The 22,108-nt window shown below is 40.3% G+C and overlaps 1 protein-coding gene and 1 pseudogene across 1 annotated transcript in view; one reads left to right on the top strand and one right to left on the bottom strand.

The window, feature by feature from the left end:
* The first annotated feature begins 3,722 nt into the window (after positions 1-3,722).
* The window catches only part of Nlk (nemo like kinase), a 133,878-nt gene continuing 115,492 nt past the window's right edge, over positions 3,723-22,108 (top strand). Inside the window, exon 1 of the mRNA XM_090350625.1 lies at positions 3,723-5,428. Within this exon, the coding sequence (XP_090206751.1) occupies positions 4,974-5,428 (455 nt within the window). The 5' untranslated portion in view covers positions 3,723-4,973. The remainder of the gene's footprint in view (positions 5,429-22,108) is intronic.
* Positions 14,139-14,799, bottom strand: LOC150051585 (small ribosomal subunit protein uS5 pseudogene; annotated as a pseudogene).

Genomic DNA, 22,108 nt, shown 5'->3' with positions numbered 1-22,108 from the left:
ATTTCAGTTGAGGCAACTATGACTGAAAAAGGTTAGTTGAATTGTTTAAATCAAAAAGCTAGTGAATGTCCAAGCTTGGATTTGTACTAGCTTGTCCTGTGCTCAGGAATTCATGCAAATCCATAGTGCCTTCACCTTTGTCAAGCACTGTCCTAAGAAGTGAGCATACAACATTGAGACAGACAAGCTCTCTCTCCTAGTCAAACTCAATGAGCAATTAAAATAGAGCTCTCAGTGCTAGGAGAGGAAAAAAAAGAAAGCCATGAAGATACAGAGAAATATAATCTCAATCAATGAAGCTTTTCTGGGGTGTCTGGGGGGCGGGAGGATTGAACTTGTGAACTCTACATGAAGACCAGAGGATGAATTAGAGAAACACAGCATGGGTGAGAAGAGTTTTTAACTTCAGATGAAATGAAAGCTTGGAGGCAACAAAGAAGTTCAGAAGGTAGATAAATGATAAAGACCTTGAAGTAGGCAGGAACCAGTATGTTATTACCCCTCTATCCATACGGGAAAGATTCCAAGATCCCCATTGGATGCCTGAAGCGTATATATGTATGTAAATGTAATATTTCCTATATGTACACACATATGATAAAGTTGAATTTATACATTTGGCACAGTAGAAGATTAGCAACAATAATTAATTATAAACTAGAGCTAATATGTGTTGAATATATCTCCTCTGGAATGTTCGGAACTAGAAGTGTTTCAGATGAGTTGTTGTTGTGTTTTTTAATTAGAATTTGAAAGATTTATATATACATGATGATAGGGGGTCGGGTCCTTTAAGATTTATATTTCATATAAACCTCATACACATGGCCTTGAGGTAATTTCAATATTTTCATGTACTGATGTCATGTCTGTGACATAAGGTCAGAGGTGGAATTTTCCACTGTGGCATCATATGGGCCTTTAAAGCATTTTAAATTTTGGAACATTTCCAATTCTGGATCTTCAGATTAGCGATGTCCAAACTGTACATGGTAATAAAATTATGTCTCTCAAAATACTTAATTCTATTGTAATCACCATCTATCTTTCTTCCTTCCCTTTCTTCTTCTCTCCCCCACTCCACCTTTTTTTTTTGGTGCCAGTACTGAAGCTTGAACTCAAGACCTCTCACTCTTTCTTGGCTCTTTTGATCAAGGTTTGTCCTCATATCTCCCCTTCTGGCTTTTCAGTGTTTAATTGGAGATAAGAGTTTTATAAAACTCCCCTCCCTCTCTGTGGGGAACTTACAATCCTCACATCTTAGCATCTATCAGCCTTTATCTGTGATTAAGTAAGATGATATAATGCTTTAGTAATGAGAGGATATGAGGAGAAATTAGTTAAGTTTTGCTGTAACTTGGGAGACTACTTACTATGTCAGGGCTACTTGAATGTAACTACAGGATTGATGTAATTGTTGATATGAAAACATCATATCACTAATGAGGAAGTAGTATATAGAGCGTGGATACACTGGACAAAAAGAGGATTCCTACTATGATAGCATGTGATAATGCGAGATTTCATTCTATTACTCAAAATAGCATCCAATTTAAAGTTTATGAATTTTTTTTCAGGGGGGATCCTGGGGCTGGAACTCTGGCCTGGGTACTGTCCCTGAGCTCTTCAGCTCAAGGCTATAACCCTACCCTTGAGCCAAAAGCTTATGAATCGTTTCTGGAATATTTCATTTAATATTTTAGTACTGAAATTGGCAATGAATAAATGAAATCATGGAAACTAAAACTACAGATAAAGATAGACTACTGTATTTTGCAGGGGGGGAGGGGTCATGGGGCTTGAACTCTGGGCCTGGGCTGTCCCTGAGCTCTTCAGCTCAAGGCTACCACCCTACCCCTTGAGCCACAGACTCACTTCTCCTTTTCTAGTGATTAATTCGAGATAAGAGTCTCCTGGTCTTTAGTGCCCAGGTTGGCTTTGAACCTTAACCCTCAGATCTCAGCCTCCTGAGTAGCTAGGATTACAGGTGTGAGCCACCATGCCTGGCCTTAGGCTTTACTGTATTTTTTATTATTTATTTATGCTTGCTTATCAAGAGAAACTTTTTCACCCCACATATTCCTGTCTTGAAGTTCAAGAACACAGATCAGTGTTAAACTTTTCTGGAACTCAATCCAAAGTTCCTTACATTTCCAAATCACATTGCACTCTGAAAGATACCTCAGAATCTTACCCAGAACAATTTCTGTAAAAAGCTGAATATGCTATTCTTCTTGGTTTAGCTACAGTAAATTTACAGACAGCACCCGTGTCATTTGCAGACGATGGAAGTTTAAAAGAAGATTGTTTAAGGAAGAGAGAGCCTGTAGGCTGGGAGATGATTGGCTAAAAGAGGAGTGTGGACAGGCAACAGGAATCAAAGATGACCTCCAGGTTGGGAATATACAATGTTAGTATAAATAAGGTCTAAAAACGTTATTATTTCATATTTTCAAAGCAAATTCAGATAATTGAAACAATGTGGACGGTGTTATTTTAGTAAAAGTTTCAATGACCAGCTCTTAATTAGAATATTTGGGAAGAAAAATTACTCTTTTGGAGTTTATATCTACCTTTTTGTTGTTTTAATTTTTTTTTTTTGCCAGTCCTGGAGCTTGAACTCAGTGCCTGAGCACTGTCCTTGGACTTTCTCAAGGCTAGAGCTCTGCCACCTGAGCCACAGCACCACTTCCGGTGCTTTTTCTATGTATGTGGTACCGAGGAATCGAACCTGAGTCTTCGTGCATGCTAGGCAGGCACTCTACTATTAGGCCAAACTTCTGGCTCTTTTGTTTTAATTTCTATCAATAACTTTACTGTCAGTGGAATGCAGCAGTTAATGCCCCTTTTTTGGTCAAGATGAAGATTAACTATGAAGACCAGCCATTGTCTATAAGCTGTCAGTCTACTGAGTTTCTTCTGTGACTGTCATCTTTTTGGACCTGTTTTTTTGCGCTTCTGAAGCTCAATATTCATTTTTCTCTACTTTTCCACATCTTAGGCCTTACAAGGGGTAGTGAGCTTTAAAAGGGCTACAATCAATGGACCACCAATGCTTTGGACTCCGCCTTCTTTAACGTGGCCCGCCCCCTCCAGGCCACACCCCTTCCCATTGGCCACGCCCCTTGAGGTGGTCGTCTCGGACGTGACAGCGAATTCTCCACAATCCAGCCCTATAGGTGATTTGAAGGCGGGACCTAGAGCAATCTTTTGGTCCATTTGTCAAATTATATGTCTATCTGGCCCCAGTAACAGCCCATCTCATCTTCAACCAGTGGATTGGGTGTTCTATTCTTTGTTCCTGGCTCATGATTGGCTCTTTCATTCCACCCCTTTCTTCTAGCTTTTGCAGGCGGGATTAGCACGCAGCTTCCTGCTCCTGCCAAAAAAATAAAAGAAGAAAAAGAAAAGAGGAGAGAGGCAAAAGAAAATGTCACAGAGATTTTTGAATTTTAATTGGCTACCAACCTTGTCGGTCAAGCCAAGATTTGCCTCGTCATTGGTCTTTCTATCTGCCCATCCCGCATTGGAGGCGGGATTTCCCCAGGAGACCCACACTTTGTTGCCATTGGTCGAACAGTGCGCCTGTCTGAAGTTCCCGATCCAGGATTGGAGGCGGATGCGGACAGGTGGGCATGGATTGGCTAAGGCAGCCGGTCAGTGCGAGGCGGGGGCGGGGCCTCGGAGGCTGGTTGCGCGTGTCCGCCGCTGGCTCCGCTCTATCCGGCTTTGCTAGGGGAGGTGAGTCCGGCCGCGGCGGCACCGGCGGCTGAGGAGGAGAAGGAGGAGGAGGAGGAGGAGGAGGAGGAGGAGAAGGCGGCCGAAGAGAAAGCAGCCGCGGCGGCTGAGGAGAAAGCGGCCGCGGGGTCGGACGCCGGGTGGGGGGGAGGGGGGGAGACGGAGCAGCCTTGAGCCCTGCAGGGGCCGTCGCACGGGGGACCCACCCGCTCTCCCCCCCAACCCTCCTGAGCAGAAGCTGCCGGCGGCGGCGGGGGCCGGAGTCAGCCCGCTTCCGACTGCACCCCGCCCGCCTCCCGGGGCTCTTTTTCTTTGGCCCCGGGACCCTACCCTCTTCCCGGGGCGGTTCCCTCAGTCTGGGCGTCCGAGTGCTGCCCAGTGCTCTTTTCATTTTTTCCTTGCACTCTTTCCCTTCACTTTTCCCCCGGGTTCGCTTTTATTCCCCCCCTGCCCTGCCTGTCGCCTTGTCTCCTCACTCTCTCCGTCCAGCCTCCTTCCGTCGCTCAGGCTGCCCAGGAAAGTTTGGTCCTCCCCCTCCCCCTTCCCCACAGACCCCCAGGCAGGTCCACCCAGGACTAGATTAGGAGCAGGGGGAGATGTAGGAAAGGCCTGAGAGTCCGAGGGGGGGGAAGCTGGAAGCAGGTTTTCCTTGCGTATTTTCCCCCCCATCTTTTTGATTTGTAGGGTGGCTGGGAAATCTTCGGAGATTGTGTGTTTGTTTTTGAGGAGGTGGTAGGTGTTTAGAAAAGGATGTGGGGATGGAAGGGGTAGATGAGTCAACCCTCTTACAGGATTCTAAGGGTGGTGTGTTACCTGATCCTTTTCGTGTGTGGAGTTCAGGGGGTCGGGAGATTTGGCCTTTATTCCCACATTCAAAGTTGGAACCTCCCCCAAATTAAGGATGGAGTTTTAGTACCCACTTGTGGCAGGAATCCTGGGGGGAAGGGGTCCTTTTTTTTTTTTTTTTCCTTTTCTTTTTTTCTTTTCTTTCTTTTTTCTTTCTTTCTTTTTTTTTTTTTCTTTTGGCAACCCATATCCTTCCACATTCACACTCACCCAAAACTTAAACACCAAGATCCACTTAACTTGTTTGGATTGACTGATGAAGACATAAAGCCAGTTACGCTCTATGTTATTTTTGGAGGTGGAGTGAGTGGTTTTTCTTCATTTTTTTTTTTAAATGGCCAAATGACAGCTTGACCCAGTTTGCTTTCCAATCAAAGGGCATTTTTTGAATGTCTCTTTGTGGCGCAAGAGCCAACGCAAAAATGATGGCGGCTTACAATGGCGGTACATCTGCAGCAGCAGCAGGTCATCACCACCATCATCACCATCTTCCTCACCTTCCTCCTCCTCACCTTCACCACCACCACCACTCTCAACACCATCTTCATCCGGGGTCCGCTGCCGCTGTACACCCTGTACAGCAGCATACCTCTTCGGCTGCTGCCGCCGCCGCCGCCGCAGCCGCAGCCGCAGCTATGTTAAACCCTGGGCAACAACAGCCATATTTCCCATCACCTGCACCGGGTCAGGCTCCTGGACCAGCCGCAGCAGCCCCAGCTCAGGTACAAGCTGCTGCAGCTGCTACAGTGAAGGCACACCATCATCAGCACTCGCATCATCCGCAACAGCAGCTGGACATTGAGCCCGATAGACCTATTGGATATGGAGCCTTTGGTGTAGTCTGGTGAGTATACAAAACAACAACAACAACAAAAAGGCAACTTCTAGTTTCTTTCCATGGTTCTGATCGGACAAGTCATCCCCCATGCTTTTCTCCAGGTGGACCAAAGTGGAGTAGACTTCTCAACTCAACTGTAGAAAGCCACTCTCAACTTGGTGAAGAGAGGCCTAAAGTGTTGACTGTTAGGCTTATGTCCTGGCAACTTTTTTTTTTTTTTTTTTTTAAGTTGATCAGAGGGCTTGAACTCTCTGTGGGCCCTGTCCTTGAGTCCTTTTCACTCAAGGTTAGTGGGCTGCCACCTTGAGCCACAGTGCCACTTCTCATTTTCTGATAGTTAATTGGAGATAAGCATCTCATGGACTTTCCTAACTAGTCTGGCTATGAATCGCCATCTTAAGATCGCAGCCTCTTGAGTAGATAAGATTGCAGGTATGAAGCCAGGGGTACCAGCTTGGCACCTTCTGGGGTTTGTCTGTTTTTGCCAGTCCTGGGGCTTGAACTTGGGGCCTGGGCTCTTGTCTTTAAGCCTTTCTGAGCTCAAGGCTAGCGCTCTACCACTTGAGCCACAATACCACTTTTGGCTTTTTCTGAGTAGTTTATTGGAGTTAAGAGTTTCACCGACTTTGCTGGCTAGTTGGCTTTGAACCACAATCCTCAGATCTCAGCATCCTAAGTAGCTAGGATTACAAGTGTGAGCCACCAGCTCTTGGCTGTGGAATTTTACTTTTTTTTTTTGGCTAGTCTTGGAGCTTGAACTCAGGCCTTGGGTCTGTCCCTGAGCTTTGTGTTTAAGGCTGTGAACTCACAGCGTCACTTCCGGGGGCAGTTGTTTTGTTTTGTTTTTTTTTTTCTTTTTTTCTTTTGGTGTCAGGACTAGGGCTTGAATTTAGGGTCTGGATATTGTCCCTTAGCTTTTTTGTTCAAGGTTGGTGTTCTACCACTTGAGCCACAGTTCCATTTCTGGATTTGGGGTTGTTGATTAGATAGAGGTCAGATCCCACAGACTTTGCTAGCTGGACTGGCTTCAAGCTATAAACCTTAGATCTCAGTCTCCTAAGTAGTTAGGATTAGAGATAGGTTTGAGCCACTCATGCCTGGCTTGAGTTTTGGCAGCTTTTAGTGGAGCATCTTCTCATGAGTAGCATACACAAGTTTAATTAATACATTTTCCTGTTCAGAATCACTGAGATCAATAGATGAATGTATGAAAAACTTATTCCCATAAAGACCTTGGTCATCATGTGTTTGATTTGCTTTGAATCAGTTGCCTAATTGGAACAAATGTCAAAGGCTGACCCAGATTTGATTGCTTTGTAATAGTCTTGTCATTTGTATATACTTTGCATTTTTTTTTTTTTTGCCTATCCTTTTCATCTTCTGATGGCTTGTTTTGTGATCTTGATCCCCGGAAGGATGGTGGGTTTTAGAGTTGAACCCGTTAAAGTCTTTGCTCGAGTGGTTTATTTTAAACCATAAAGCTAAAGTTGGGAAGTATGTAGCTTAAGCCTTTTGATAAGAATGCATTAAATATAGCATCACACATGAGTACCACAAATGAGGTTAGTAGACTGTAGCTGTGCAGTGCCCCACATTCAGTGTAATGTGTTAGTGTCACTTAGTGCCTCTTTGGTTGCTTTTATCCTTGTTCAGTTGCTATTGTAGGAAGTATACTCAAACAAATGAAACAGTTTACTTTTTGGCTAGTGCTAGAATATCTGAAAAAGTCTTAAGGGTTTGTTAAATGTAGCATCTTTAGTTTTCTGTTTGCTCTTATGAAGATTAGTTGTTTATAATAAAATGTACTTACTCCTGTCAAAAGTAGAGTGAATTGTGTGTTTTTTAGGATTTAGAATTTCAGTGAGGATAGATGAATTAATGTTTTCAGTGCATTAAAAAATAAATTCTTGTTAATGACTAGAAAAGCTCCATTACCATCAGAAAATTAACTCTGGTACTAGCCTGGTAAATATCTCCTTTCATCTTTGTTTTTGATGCCAAAAACAGATGAATAGCATTTGCATTAGAGCCATCTTTATATTTCAAGTTTTAAAATCTGGGTAGTTAAGGTGATCCCATTTATCTTCTTTCTTTTCTTCCTCTTCTTCTTTTTTTTTTTTTTTAAACTAGTAGAATCCAGTTTTTGTCAGCTAGTCTCCAAGGAGGTTGCTGCTTCACTTTCCCTTCTCCAGGGAGTGTGGAATTCCTAATGGGAAAGAGTAGAACCTGTAATGGTACCTCTTCAGTCACTCTGCTCAGGGAGGGACCTTACCTGTTCCTGCCTTCCTCTTTTCCCTTCCATAGCTTATCCTGAGGGATTTCACTATGAACTTCCATTTCTTGCCTAGCCTTTGAGGATTTCCAAGCTGTGGGGGTGAGAAGGAGACAGGAGAAAAGTTGTTTCTAGCTTCAAATGTTGTCATTGTTCTGAGAAATCAGAGGTTTTGGGTCCGGATGCTCTCATTTAGTGTTTCGTGTACATTGCTAAAAACTGGGGATATTAAAAGGGCTACTATGCTCATGAGTAGATCTAAGTTTAACAAAAGATGATGTAACTTGCATTCATTGTAACTTAAAGTTTGGTAAGGGAAACGGGTTTTTTTTTTTTGGAGGGGGGAGCAGGATGGTGGTAAGCTGGTGACAAATAAGAGTACTGAATAGCAAACTTTCTGGTAGTAGGTCCTAAGGAATACCCTATCTTGAAAATCAAATGTGTTTGATATGAATTCATTCTAGAGCCTTGATTGACCCCTCCTCCACTATGGAGTTTGTTCTATGAAATTGAAGTAGGCTTTAGTGCACCATCTTCAATTGTACACTAGTTTCACATTTGATTTGTCTTACCGTGTTGTAAGCCCCTTGGGGTTAACAGCTATCTCCCGAAGTGCTTCTTTTTCTCCTCAGAACCTAGAATATTGTTGTGATTTTTTTCCTTCTTGATTAATCAGTCAGCTGTAAAGGTCCTTCTTTGTTTTGGCTTAAAGCACAGGAACAACCGAAATATAATTCTCATAGTTCTAGAGTCTGTAAAGCCAAGGGTAAAGTGCTGACTGATCTCCTTTCTTCTGAGACTTCTCTCCTTGGATTGTATATAGATGGTTGCCACATTCATTTTTAAACCAAGTTTTTGTAGTTCTTGCATTAAATGTTTTATGGGTTGTTTCAGATGAAACCCAGCTTAGTGTGTAAAAAAGGGAAGAGTTCCAGGTGTGTGTTTTAGTATGCAAATGTTTGTCTGTTTTTCTGTTTAATTGCTGTATTACCTCGTAAGATTGTCAAAACTATAGAGCGTCAAAGTTTTGGTAGTACTTTGAGATCTAAGGTATTGGTAAGGTTTAATTACTTGATAACTAACCAAAACAGAGATTTTTTTCTTTTTAATTTAAAAAGCACCTTATGAAGTTAAAGCATCTGTTTTCTAAAGTGATTAGAATAGAACATAAGAATATAATTCTATTGATACATCATTTGAGTCAATATACTCTGTAACTTATGAGTAGTATAAGATTTACTTAGTGATTCATCTATACATTCACTTAATTACTTTGCAGTTATTTTGTCTCAGCATAGGACAAGGAGCTAAAATCTGCCACTATTGTTTTTTTCTGAACAGTTAGTCACCCAGAGGGACAAACTGATGTAATTTTGAGGGATATTGTTTTCCCATTAAGATGGGAAGAAAGATCCATAGACATGATGCAGCATTTCACCGTCCAGATGGTGTATGTGTGTGTTTGTATATGTATATGTGTGTACACTTATGTGTGCTGCTCCTGGGGCTTGAACTCAGGGTCTGGGCATTGTCCCTGAGTTTTTTCTGCACAAGACCAGCACTCAAGCCACAGCTTTACTTCCAGCTTTTTGGTGGTTAATTGGACATGAGTCTTACAGGCTTTCCTGCCTCGGCGGGTTTCACACAGTGATCCTCAGATCTCACCCTCCTAAGTAGTTACCACCAGTGCATGGCTTTACCATTCATATTTACAGTATTACAGAACATTGTAGTATACCTGACTTGATTTATCTTTCTGCTGAACTTAACTACTTGAATAACTCATCAATATTGGACACTTGAAGTTGTGAATTACCCATTAGCTTCCTGATAAAGATGGCACTTTGACAGTTCAATTAAGGTTTCATTAACAACTATCCATGGTGTTTTATCTCAAAGTAAGGGTTCCAGTTTACCTGGTAATGTGATCATTAGGTAGGTTGAGATACATTCATTGCCAGTGATAGAACTGCTCATGGGTAATCAAAACATCACATATAATTTGACTTTTGTTATCAGATGTCAAGGCTTCCAGGCATCCATATGGACATTTTCATAATGCAAATCCAAAACACAAAAACCCACAAAGAAGGAACATCAGTCAATTGGTAAAAATAAAATAGTATGCCTTTTTGTTTGAGCTTCACATTTGCCACAGAAAAATGCTGTGCTTTAGCTTCGGGACAATAATCTTCAAGCTCATCACATATATAGTTTTAAGAATTGGAGTAAGGGGCTGGGAGTTTGGCCTAGTGGTTAAAGTGTTTGTTTACCATGCATGAAGACCCAGGTTCGATTCCTTGGTACCACATACATAGAAAAAAAGCCAGAAGTGGTGCTGAGGCTCAAGCGATAGAGCTCTAGCCTTGAAAAAGTCCAAGGACAGTGCTCAGGCCCTGAGCTCAAGCCCAGGACTGGCAAAAAAAAAAAAAAAAAGAATTGGAGTAAGTTGACCACATGAGAATAGTTTAAGGGCTGCTAAATCCAGGAAGTTTTTGACATGCTACCTTTATAAAAGTCTGGGAAAAGCTTCTACTTTATAAAATTAGTGTTTTGGTTTTTGACTTGTCTGATTAAAAGATCAAAGATCTTGGGATTCATTTAGTCTGTTGTCTTTGTACTTCAAATAAAGTTGGGGAGCTTTGAATTTTATTATTCTAATAACCTTCAGCAGATCCTTTTATCTATCTTTCAAAACTTAAAAATCCCTGTAGTGATACTTTGTTATTTACTACTTCTGTGATGCTGATAAGTTATTTACCATTTCTGCTCCTCACCTTCAAAATGGGAATAATAGTGCTCAAGATGGGTAAGAGGACTACAAAGGTACACCAAGCCCTCAGTAAATGTTTTTAATGTAGTTACTGTTGGTAGAAGAAATCAGACTTGAATAATATTCATGGAAGAGTTTTCGTAGATTATCAGATCACCAGATAAAACTATAAATTGTTTTTGGATGCCTGACTTTAAATATCAGGGAGTGTCTAAGAGATAAAGAAATTTGAATTCAGAGCCATGAAGAAAAATCCCTGTCTTGTTCTCTCAATTAATTAAAATAAAAGATACAGTTAGTCTAAGTGTGGTAGATGCTATAGTCAGATGAATTGTGCTGTTTTAAAAGTGTTATGGATTTAAATACTGGGAAGGAAATTACGGTGGGTGATTTTTTTTGGTTTTTTTTTTAAGACTATAACAAGTAAAGAACATCATATTATAGACATTCTGCTTCTGTGAAGTTCATTTGAGTTGTGTTTTGGTTGAAAAGGTGTGAATTGCTAAGAAAGATTCCCGTGAGGTCAGGGAAATGTGTGTTATTTAATGAAAAATTATTCAGTGTTAACCTTTATGCATTGCAGAGATTATCTAGCTTGCTTGATCATCTTAGGAAAATTACAATTTTTTTTAACATTTTCTCAGGTCCCTTTATTCCATTAATAGCAAGCCATATTTTTTTTTTTTTTTTTTGGCCAGTCCTGGGGCTTGAACTCAGGGCCTGAGAACTGTCCTGGGCTTTTTCTTCAAGGCTAACACTCTGCCACTTGAGCCACAGCACCATTTCTGGCTTTTTCTATGTATGTGGATCCGAGTAATCGAACCCAGGTCTTTGTGCATGCTAGGCAAGTACTTTCTCACTAGGCCAAACTCCTGGCCAACCTATAATTTTTTTTTTTTTTAAATAAGGGCTTTTTTTGGATATGTTGGTGAAAATCCTGGAGTTGGTTACATCTGAAAGAGTAGTATACTGAAATGTATTTTGTTATTAACTGTGTTTTACGGGTTAAGAACCTGTAGTGTTGAGAAATTTCTCAACTATCAGCCAAGATTAACAGCCACAGCTGGATTCTTTGGGGGGTCTGCTTTGTGAAAAGAGCTTTGAAGAAACAGAGCCTGTACCATAAAAAGGAAACTGTTGTGTTTGTAGACATAACAAAGCATCTGTGTGAAACTAGAATGTGGAAATCTATATTGTTAATTTCAGCTACAATTAACTTACTTTTAGAAACTTCAGGTTTGTGGTCAAAAGTAGAGAAAGAAGAGTAGAGAATAAAAGTAACATAGTCTAAAGATATTACACCTTGTCTTGGTGATTGAATTCCCATAGTCTGTAACATTTTAAAAGTCATTTTGGATTTAGACTTCTGTCAAGATTATCCAAATTATGTTTAAAAAACAAACAAACAAGGGGCCAGGAGGTTAGCCTAGTGTTAAAGTGCTTGCCTAGCATGCATGAAGACCGGAAGACCCGGGTTCGATGCCTCGGTACCACATGCATAGAAAAAAGCGGGAAGTGGTACTGAAGCTCAAGTGGAAGAGCTCTGGCTTGAGAAAGTCCAAGATTAGTACTCAGGCTCTGAGCTCAAGCCCAGGATTAGCAAAAAAAAAAGTTAAAAAAAAAAAACCAAACAAACAAAAATAAAGCATAGTACAACAAAATAAATTTGATTTATTCTTGGAAATTAATTTCAGGTTATACTGTTTAATATCAATTTAGAAAAAAAGAATATGCATATTTTTTCTTAACAAAAGACATTTCAAGGGTTGGGAATTTAAATTTAGTTCAGTGGAAGAGTGCTTGCCTGGCCCATGCAGGGCCTTGAGTTTGGTCCTCAGCTCAGAGGTAGGTGCCTATAGTTCATGCCTGTAATCCTAGTTACTGAGGAGGCTGAGCTCTGAGGATTCCAGTTCCAAACCAGCCCAGGCAGAAAAGTTCATGAAACTTTTTATTTTACTAATCTTGAGTAATCAAGGACCTAGGACCAGCACCCTCCTCTCCTCCCTCCCCCCCCCCCCAATAAAAAGAAGAGCCGGGTGAGGTGGCTCACGTTTATAATCCTAGCTACTCTGGAGGCCAAAATCTGAGGATCAAGGTTCAGAGCCAGCCCGGGCACAAAAGGCCAATTGACCTCTAGAAAATGGGAAGTGGGGCTTGGATCTAGGGTAAAGCAGTAACCTTGAGCTGAAGAGCTCAAGGCCTGTGCTCAGGCCGAGTTCAAGCCCCATGACCCTCAAAAGAAAAGAAAAGAAAAGAAAAATAGTTTGGCCAGTTGAACCATTTTCACTATCAGACACTTAAAGCTTTTGATAGTTTTGGAGCTCACTGATCAGTCTATTTTTATTGTCACTCTGCTAGGATCATCACTGTCATAGTCAGTAAATGAGACTATTTAGTTTTATGAATAATTTGCAAATCTCTGTCAAGTTTCTACTACTATTACTTTTGTTGTGCTTGTTATACTGGAATAGATATGTAGATTATTTGGAAGTTCAGGCATTTGAACTCAGGTCTTTGGACTGTGTTGCTGTACCATTTGAGACAGGCATTGTCTTAGGGGTTGCTCAGGCTAGCCTCTGACAGAAACGCTCCTATTTCTGCTTTTCAAGTTGTTGTGATTGTAGGCATGAGTTACCACATGTTTAGGGCATAATCTTGCCTTGCATTTACAGTCAAGTAAACAATTTAAAAAATATTAAGTGTTGGACTATTTTCCAGGCACTGTGTTGGATGATAGAGGTTAAAGATTAATCTCTGCTAGAAGAGGAGATAAGTTTGTAAATGGATAATTATAATTGAATGCCATAAATGCAGCAATAGAGATAATCCACAGATGTTATGGGAGCATAGAGGAGGGATTGCTAAGGAAGGTATGGATGCTCTGTAGAGTGAATAATACTTCAGTTATGGAGGAAAGCCTTCTCATTTGCAATTGGGTAGATTATCCTGCATGTATTGGTACTGTGCTTTTTCCTGCTAGTACTGTACCTTTTTAGAGTTTTAGAATGACATCCAGGAGACTGGGAGCACGGCCTAGTGGTAGAGTGCTTGCCTAGCATGCATGAAGCCCTGGGTTTGATTCCTTGGTATCATATATACAGAAAAAGCTGGAAATGGTGCTGTGGCTAAAGTGGAAGAGTGCTAGACTTGAGAAAACACAAGGCCTGGCCAAAAAAAAAAAAAAAAAAAAATCCAATAGGAAAGGGCACTCCACGTAAATGGGCCCAGGCACTGGAAACCACTGGCTGGATCTGTGGAAAGTTCTGTGAACAGGTAGTAGATATAAGATAGAGCTAGATCTTGAAGAGGTTGGAATGTGTTATTGAAAAGTTGAAGCATATTGCTAAAATGAGAGTGGGAAGACAAAAATCTTACCTTGAAGAAAGCACATGTATATACATCTCATAGAGAGATGAACAGCATATCTATGGTATCAAAATTTCAGAAGGATGATTAGGGAAAAAAATTCTTTTTTTTGAGACAAGGCTTTATTATGTAGTCCAGGCTGGCCTTAAACTTATGATCCTCCTGCCTTAGCCTCCAGACAGTTGGAATTACGTGGAAAACCAAACCAAACCAAAAAATTACTTGTGGGGAGAGGAAAGCAAAGAGAAGAAAAGAAAAAGTTGAAGTCTTTCCTCCCCCATGTTTGATTTACTTTATTAGAAATCCTATGTTGTAGTCACAGCTGGAGCCTGAGTCCTGTCTGGAGACTCTGGTATGGGTTTTCACAAGATGGTCAGTGAATTCCTGGTAAGAAGATTTGGTATTCACACAGAGGTCAGAGGTCAGATAACTGTAGGTCTTGGAGATGGCATAAAATTGGCCTTGGTGAAATTGCTCAAGGTAGCAGGCTGAGGTGGAGCAGTCATCAAGACGAGCCATCAGCAATAGCTTCTTGGGGGACAGGAGCTGACATGAACCTTGTGCCTTTGGGGGCAGGGGATGAGGTACATCACCCCAGAACTACAGTGGCCTGTCACCTTGCACGGGACAGTGTGGGGCTTGTCAGTCTTGTTCCTCTAAGTAGCCTAGCCGCACAGGGACAATGGATAGCTTGACCAAGATAATGGTCCTTGGGATGGCAGTGCTAACCTCCTTGGAGCACTCAGCACCCAGAAAGACATGGCCATTGTAGTTATCAGTGACTTAAACAAATGCCTGGAGCCTAGTGCTCTGACCTGCTCCTGTCTGCTTCTGCAGGGCCATAATCACCAATACTTCATCCTTGAGTGATGCCTCCAGGAAGAAGGCAATCACAATCTCAGACTCCCTGATGCACAGGAGAAAGACCTCCTCCAAAGACTTGATTTTCATGTCCTTAACCAGGAGGCCCAGACAGAGATCCATTCCTTGTCTTCCGCCTTGCCTCCACCAGCCCCTGCAGCCTGGACCTCAACCGGAGAAGCCAACACCTAAGCCCCCTCCGAAGCCATCATGGCCTCCCAAGCCTGGGCCCCCAAAGCCCCCAGGGATCCCGGGGCCTCCAGGCCCTCTCACTGCACAAGTATCATTTGCTATTTGGTGTTTTCCTGGAAAAGAAGAAGCAAGATTGAAGTCTTACAAACACTAATGAAAAGCGATTTTTTTTTTAAATGTCAATATCGGGGCTTTTTTTTTTTTTTTTTTTTTTTTTTTTTGCTCATGGCTACTGTCCCACACTTGAGTCATGAGTCATGACTCTACTTCTGGCTTTTTGCTGTTAATTGGAGATGAAAGTCTTCTGGGCTTACTCCAAATCTGGGTCCTCAGATCTCAGCCCCTGAGGAGCTAGGATCATAGGCTTGAGCTTCGGGAGTATTCAGCTTTTGAAAGTTTTTAAGAGAATGACTCCATCAGATTTAATTTTCTTTTGAATGTGTAAATGGGAGGTAGAGGTAGTCGAGGTCTGTCTGAGTCTTAGAGAATGTTCTATTGTAGTTGACAGAAGTTACTGGAGGCAAAACTAAAGCGCAATCAGATAGGAAAATGTGTTCACAGTGACTGACAACCCAGTGTGGTGGAAGATTGTCTGGGGAATGGGAGTGATCTTTGGTTCAGATGAACAGTAGAGGAAAATGAGGGTGGAGAAAAAGCTATCAAGTAGATTATTGATGGCATCTGAGAGATTGATTTTTTTTCCCTTTCCCACATATGTTTTATTCTCTAAGTATTCACAGCATTTTATTTTTATTATTAGTGGTAAGCATTTTCCAAATTTCAAGCTTTTATTTCTAGTTTGGTAAACCAGAAAATTTGATGTTTATGGTGGACGAAGTGCAATTTCCTCAGGAAGAATATATTTGTTTATGTTAATGATAAGATAAATTGAGTACTAAACTAGGAGACAAGGTTCTGGTTCCAGTCTTGCTGCTAACAGTCTTATGACCTTTGTGAAGTGGTTTAAACTTTTTGAGCCTGATCTCTTTGTTTATAACAATCCTGAGCTTTTTAGGAGCTTTATTATAAAATGACATAGTGGTATTTTTTGTAGGCAAGAAAAACTTGCTAGCACAACTTTCTCTCTCTTTAGGCCTTAATGTGTTGAATAGCTTCTAATGCTGTTTAAAGGAAGGATAAGATCTCATCGTATTTCAGAGTTCTGACTTATATAGAATTTTCAAAATTAAGATTATATATTTGTATGTATATACTTGCGTATATATGTATGTATGCATGCATGCATGCATGCATGTATGCTAGTCCTAGGACTTGAACTCAGTGCCTGGGCACTGTGCTTGAGGCTCTTTTGTTCTACCACTTGAGCCACAGTGCCACTTCTGAGATCAAATTTTAAATGTACAGTTATTGAAGAGAAAAGATCTTCTATATCTGATTGTGATAGGATTATACATGTTGTAGAGAAGAACCCATTTCCAGAAACCATCTTTTTCTCTTGTATAAATTGGATTTTGTTAGTGTTTATTTCCTTTCTAATGTTTTAAAGCTTCCCTGCCTGCTCCCTCTCAAGAATGGAATACATCACTGAGCTATACATATACTTCAACCTTTACTCTCTTTCTTAAATATTTGGAATGACTTTTTAAAATTAAAACAATTTTTTTTAAACAGACTCTTTTAACCTGGCCTCAAAATTCTTGCTCCTGCTGGCTCAGCCTCTTGAATGCTGAGATTACAGATGTGTATTCCACAACTAGCTTAGATGTATTTATAATAATAATTATCATTAATATTTTGTGGTGTTAGAGATTTAACCTAAGACCTTGAGCATGCTAGGCAAGTAATCTACCATTGTACACTATCTTCCTACCCCTGATTTTTAAATTTTTAGATAAAACTAAGTATTTTGTCTTTATTTTGGTGAGTAATCAAATAAGATGATTTTGAGGGCCAGTGGTTATTAATTTGTAAGTCAATTAATTTTTTTTTCCCCTACGAGTCTCTTAAATTCTGAAATTGAGTAAGAGACAAGTTTACAGATGGACTTCTAAGAAAATAACCCTTGACATATCCTTAAGGCTGTAGCAGTTTAGCACATATAATGCCCAGAGAGGAGTGTAACTTTCTGAAGGTCTTCTAAGAAAGGGATATCTATATGTATGTATATATACATATATACATATACATATACATACATATACATACATATATATATATAGATATGTGTGTGTGTGTGTGTGTATAGCCAGTCCTGGGCTTGAGCACAGGGCTGAGCACTGTCCTTGGACTTTCTCAAGGATAGAGCTCCACCACTTGAGCCTCAGCACCACTTCCAGCTTTTTTTCTATGTATATGGTACCATATACCATACCAAACTCCTGCCTGGGAAAGGGCCATTTTAATGGAAGCCTTCAGCAAACCAACAACACTACTCAACAGATACATCATGATAGCCATGTATGTGATTTTAATTTACTTGAGCCACAGTAAAGAAAAAAAAAAAGCTAGGTGAAATTATTCTCATCTCAACATGTGATCACAAAGATTAATAATGATGGATTTTACATACACACACACACACATTCAGTTCTTTGGTTTAAACTTACCAGTTGTATTTGAATCACTCTAGTAGTCTTTTTTTTTTGGCCAGTCCTGGGGCTTGGACTCAGGGCCTGAGCACTGTCCTTGGGCTTTTCTTCAAGGCTACCATTCTACAACTTGAGCCGCAACACCACTTCTGGCTTTTTCTGTGTATGTGGGACCGAGGAATGGAACCCAGGTCTTCACGCATGCTAGGCAAACACTCTACCTCTATGCCACGCTGCCGGCCCTCTACTAGTCCCTTTTTGCATTGGGATTAAACTCAGGCTCTCCAGGTTGTTAGGCTGGTGCTCTACCACTTAAGCCATGTGTCTGGCCCTTTACTGTGTTGGTTATTTTCAAGGTAGGTTCTTATTTTATGCCAGGCAGACCGAATTTGCATTTCTTCTACTTGTGTTTCCCTAAGACACTGGGAATGATAGGCACCTACCACAGTGCCCAGCTATTCTTTCTTTTCCCCAAAGCTGGAATAACAGGCAGGTCTATACTTCCCCCTTTCCTAGCCATTGATTGACATTCCCTGATTTCTACCCACTAGCTAGGATTACAGGATTGAGCTATTCCACCTGACTATTTTACATATAACATTTTATTTTTATTAAGTCTGTAGAAATTTTTAATGCTTACGGAACATTGCAATTTGGACTAGTCACATTTTCAGTGCTCAGTAGCCACATGTACTGCTGCCTGTCTTATTGAGTAGCATAGTTCTCAGAGTCCTGTAGGCATTTATGTATTTATATACTCATTTGTGAACCAGTCACATTGATAGAGATAGGGTTACTTTTGGAGCAGTTAGACCCCTCCCCTCATAGTCCTGGATGGAAATGGAGTCATTTGTTAATAGGAGGGAAGATACTAGCAGAGAATGTTGGAAAGATAGACATTAATGAGCAAGGTAGTGCATTCATCTAGCCTATGTAAGCGAGACTTCGAAGAACTTGATCAAGTTAAACTAGAGTAATGTTCTTTGTAGGGAAGTTATCCTGTCTGTCTTGAATTACTTCTTTTCCTGAAGCCCTGTCTGCCTAAAATAGCAGGGAGTAAAACTAATATCTGACCCTTACCACATTTGCTTTCCATTCCAATTAGAGCAGATATTTCTTCTCTTCATGTTGTGACTTAAAAAAAAAAAAATCAAGGGCCGGGAGTTTAGCCTAGTGGTAGAATGCTTGCCTAGCATTCCCTAAGACCCGGGTTCGATTCCTTGGTACCATATACATAGAAAAAAAGCTGGAAGTGATGTTGAGGCTCACGTGGTAGAGCTCTAGCCTTGAGGAAGTCCAAGGACAGTGCTCAGGTCTTGAGCTCAAGTCCAGGACTGGCAAAAAAAAAAAAATCAAGATAGAGCTCTCAGTTTTGTTTTCAACTTAATATAAATATAGAGACCAGGGATGTCAGCATCTAACTCTTTCCATAGGAATAAACAATACATAAATTTTATCCATTCCTTGTCCTAAAATTCTGCCTTTGAGCTGCCAAGGAAAGGTAAGAGATAGATTTAAACAAATAGAATTAGTCATTTGACCCACTTGTAGCTTTTTTGTTCTGCCTGCAGGGATAAAAATCATCCTCCAATTTATATAAGCATATGATTTTTCTTACATGCTAATTTTCTTAATGTACCATGGTAGAGAGCTACAGATTTGCAAATTGTATAGGTAAATTGAAGTAAGCCAGGTGACTTTATTTCACTGTATCATCTTACTGGTGTTACAAAAGTGCCAGAAGGGTGCAATTATCAGGTGACTGTCTCATTGCACATTTAAGTTAACTGGCAGCCTGGTGCAAAGGTGTATTTTTTTCTTCCCATTTCTCCATTTTCCTTTTCTAATTTTTAAGTAGAAAACTATTGATTTTTATATTTACTTCAACAGTACTGAAAATTTAGTAATACAGATGTGCGGAAAACCTGAGCTTTTATTGAAAGTTGATCTAGAAGCCATAAAATTGATAAATTGATAAACAATGTGAGTACTATGCAGAAAAGGAGGCATGTGTGTAGTTGGTATGGGTTTGAATTGTCTCAGAGAATCTTTAACTGTGTTTAATTGGTTACTTCATGTGTGCTCATTTTCCCAGGTATTACAAATTATACTAATATGGGTTTTGTGAACCCCAACTGGTTGTGTAGTGTAATCACAGTTCAGAGTAAACATTGTTGTGTATTCCTTTGGAAACCCAACTAATTACAATATAACTAAAACATTTCAATAAAATAGAAATTTTAGCACAGTGTAGCAGTTGGTTTTAAGGACTCTTTCTAGTAGAACCAGGAGGATAGATAATGTCAATTAATAAAGCATCTTTCTTCCTTTCTTTTCTTTTTTTTGCTTGAACTCTGGGCCTGGGTACTGTCCCTGAGCGTTGTCCCCGAGCTCTTCATCTCAAGGCTACTGCCTTACGCCTTGAGCCACAGCCCCACTTCCCTTTTCCTAGTGATTAATTGGAAATAAGAGTCCCACATTCTTTTTTTTTGCCAGTCCTGGGCTTAAGCTCAGGGCCTGAGCACTGTCCTTGGACTTTCTCAAGGCTAGAACTCCACCACTTGAGCCTCAGCACCACTTCTGGCTTTTTCTAAGTATGTGCTACCGAGGAATCGAACCCGGGTCTTCATGCATGCTAGGCAAGCACTCTACCACTAGGCCAAACTCCCGGCCCAGAGTCCCACATTCTTTAGTGCCCCTTTAGTGCTCTGGCTGACTTTGAACCACTGTCCTCAAATCTGAGCCTCATGAGTAACTAGGATTACAGGCATGAGTCACCATTCTTTATTATTATTATTGTTACGGTTAGTGTTTACATATATTTTACAGTACTGTGACATAGTAATTCTTAGCAATGAACACATTTACTTGTTTTACTATTATTATGCTAAGCATCATCCTTCTAGTCTACAATGTTTACAAATGTTGGGATATACAAAAACTCTAGACTTATGTAGAATAAAAAGTTTAACTTTGAATACTGGCAATGAAACCATTTCTTCTGGATCAGCTATTAGATACATTTCTTCTCTTTGTTAGAGATTCAGTTGTTCCTTTTCTCATTCTTCCTGTTCAGGTATGTCTCTTGCATTGTTTAGATCTAATACCCTCATATCAGGGAGACCATGTGCCTTTTGTCCCTGTATGTGTGTATATATATGTATTTTTGAACTTGGGGCCTTTAAACTTGCTAGGCAAGCACTTCACCATTTGAGCCATATCCAGCTCCCCTCTTTTAGCTTTATGTGTGTGTGTGTGTGTGTGTGTGTGTGGGTGGGTGTGTGTGCACGCACACCAGTCCTGGAGCTTGAACTCAGGGCCTGAGCACTGTCCTTGGGCTTTCCTCAAGGCTGGTGCTCTACCACTTGAGTCTCAACACCCACTTTCAGTTTTTCTATATATGAGGTACCAAGGAATTGAACCTGGGTCTGTGTATGCTAGGCAAGCACTCTACTCCTAGGCCAAACTCCTGAGCCCTTTTAGCTTGTTTTTATCTGCCCTCCAACATGATCCTCCTTTCATCTGTTTCCCAAGTACCTGGGTTTACAGGCATATGTAACCATACTTAATTTTTTTTTTTTTAAAGCTCAGGCTGGCCGGGGCCGGGAGTTTGGCCTAGTGGTTAAAGTGCTTGCCTAGCATGCATGAAGACCCCGGTTCAATTCCTCAGTACCACATATAGAAAAAAGCCAGAAGTGGTGCTGAGGCTCAAGTGGTGGAGCTCTAGCCTTGAGAAAGTCCAAGGACAGTGCTCAGGTCCTGAGCTGAGCTCAAGCCCAGGACTGGCAAAAAAAAAAAAAAAAAAAAAAAAAAAAAGCTCAGGTTAGCCTCCAACCTTGACCTCCATATTTCTGCCTAGTATTTCCTGAAAACTAATTTAGGGAAAATATTCAGGAGCTTTTATATGATTTTTGAAAGATATTGGATATGACTAGAAACCTTTTTTGATTAAAATTCTGGTTTTGAAAAAAAATTATATAAATTTTAGAATGCTTTTCAAATGTGTATTTACTTTAGAAGGCTTTGCCTGTTTAGCTCCATCTCTAAAGTATCACACTAATACGTTTATTGTAGGATGCTTGGAAAGCTTAAAGAAAAAAAATGTGTATAACTCAGAGATTATCACAGATAATATTTTGGTCTGTTGTTTACAAGACTTATCTAGAATGTAGGAGTGGGTGTGTTTGTAATATTAGAGTTAGGGTCATGATCACACTGTACTTACAGCTTTTGTATCCTGTTTCCTTCATTATGTTACAACGGTAGATTTGGGCCATTTGTTTTGAGGGCTTTTTAATTCTTATAAGCCTTAAGTATTACTCTAAAGGAGTTATAGAGTTGGAAGACACTTTAGAGTCTAATATGTTGCATTTTATCTTTTTAAAAATGGGAAAATTGAGAACCAGAGATGCTAAGAGATTTTTTTTCACTGTCATAGCTGATTGAGGGCCTAGGCAAAACTTTTGCTATTTTTTTGTTATATCAGAATACTTGTCCAACTAAATGCCCTTTGAAGATGAAGGAAGTATTCTTTAAAAAGCATAAAAAAAAAACAAAATAAAATTTTAATAAGCCAGGAACAATGCATCTGGAAATACCCTAAACAAATATTTATAGTATGTTGTTGGTTGTTTTGTGTGTTCCAGTGACTGGTTTCATGTTCCAAGTTAACA

The sequence above is a fragment of the Megascapheus bottae genome, chromosome 17 (assembly GCF_031878675.1).
Source record: "Megascapheus bottae isolate mThoBot1 chromosome 17, mThoBot2.hap1, whole genome shotgun sequence".
NCBI classification, from domain to species: Eukaryota; Metazoa; Chordata; class Mammalia; order Rodentia; family Geomyidae; genus Megascapheus; species Megascapheus bottae.
The sequence above is the reverse complement of the archived record's forward strand: the minus strand, read 5'-3'. Positions and strand labels throughout refer to the sequence as shown.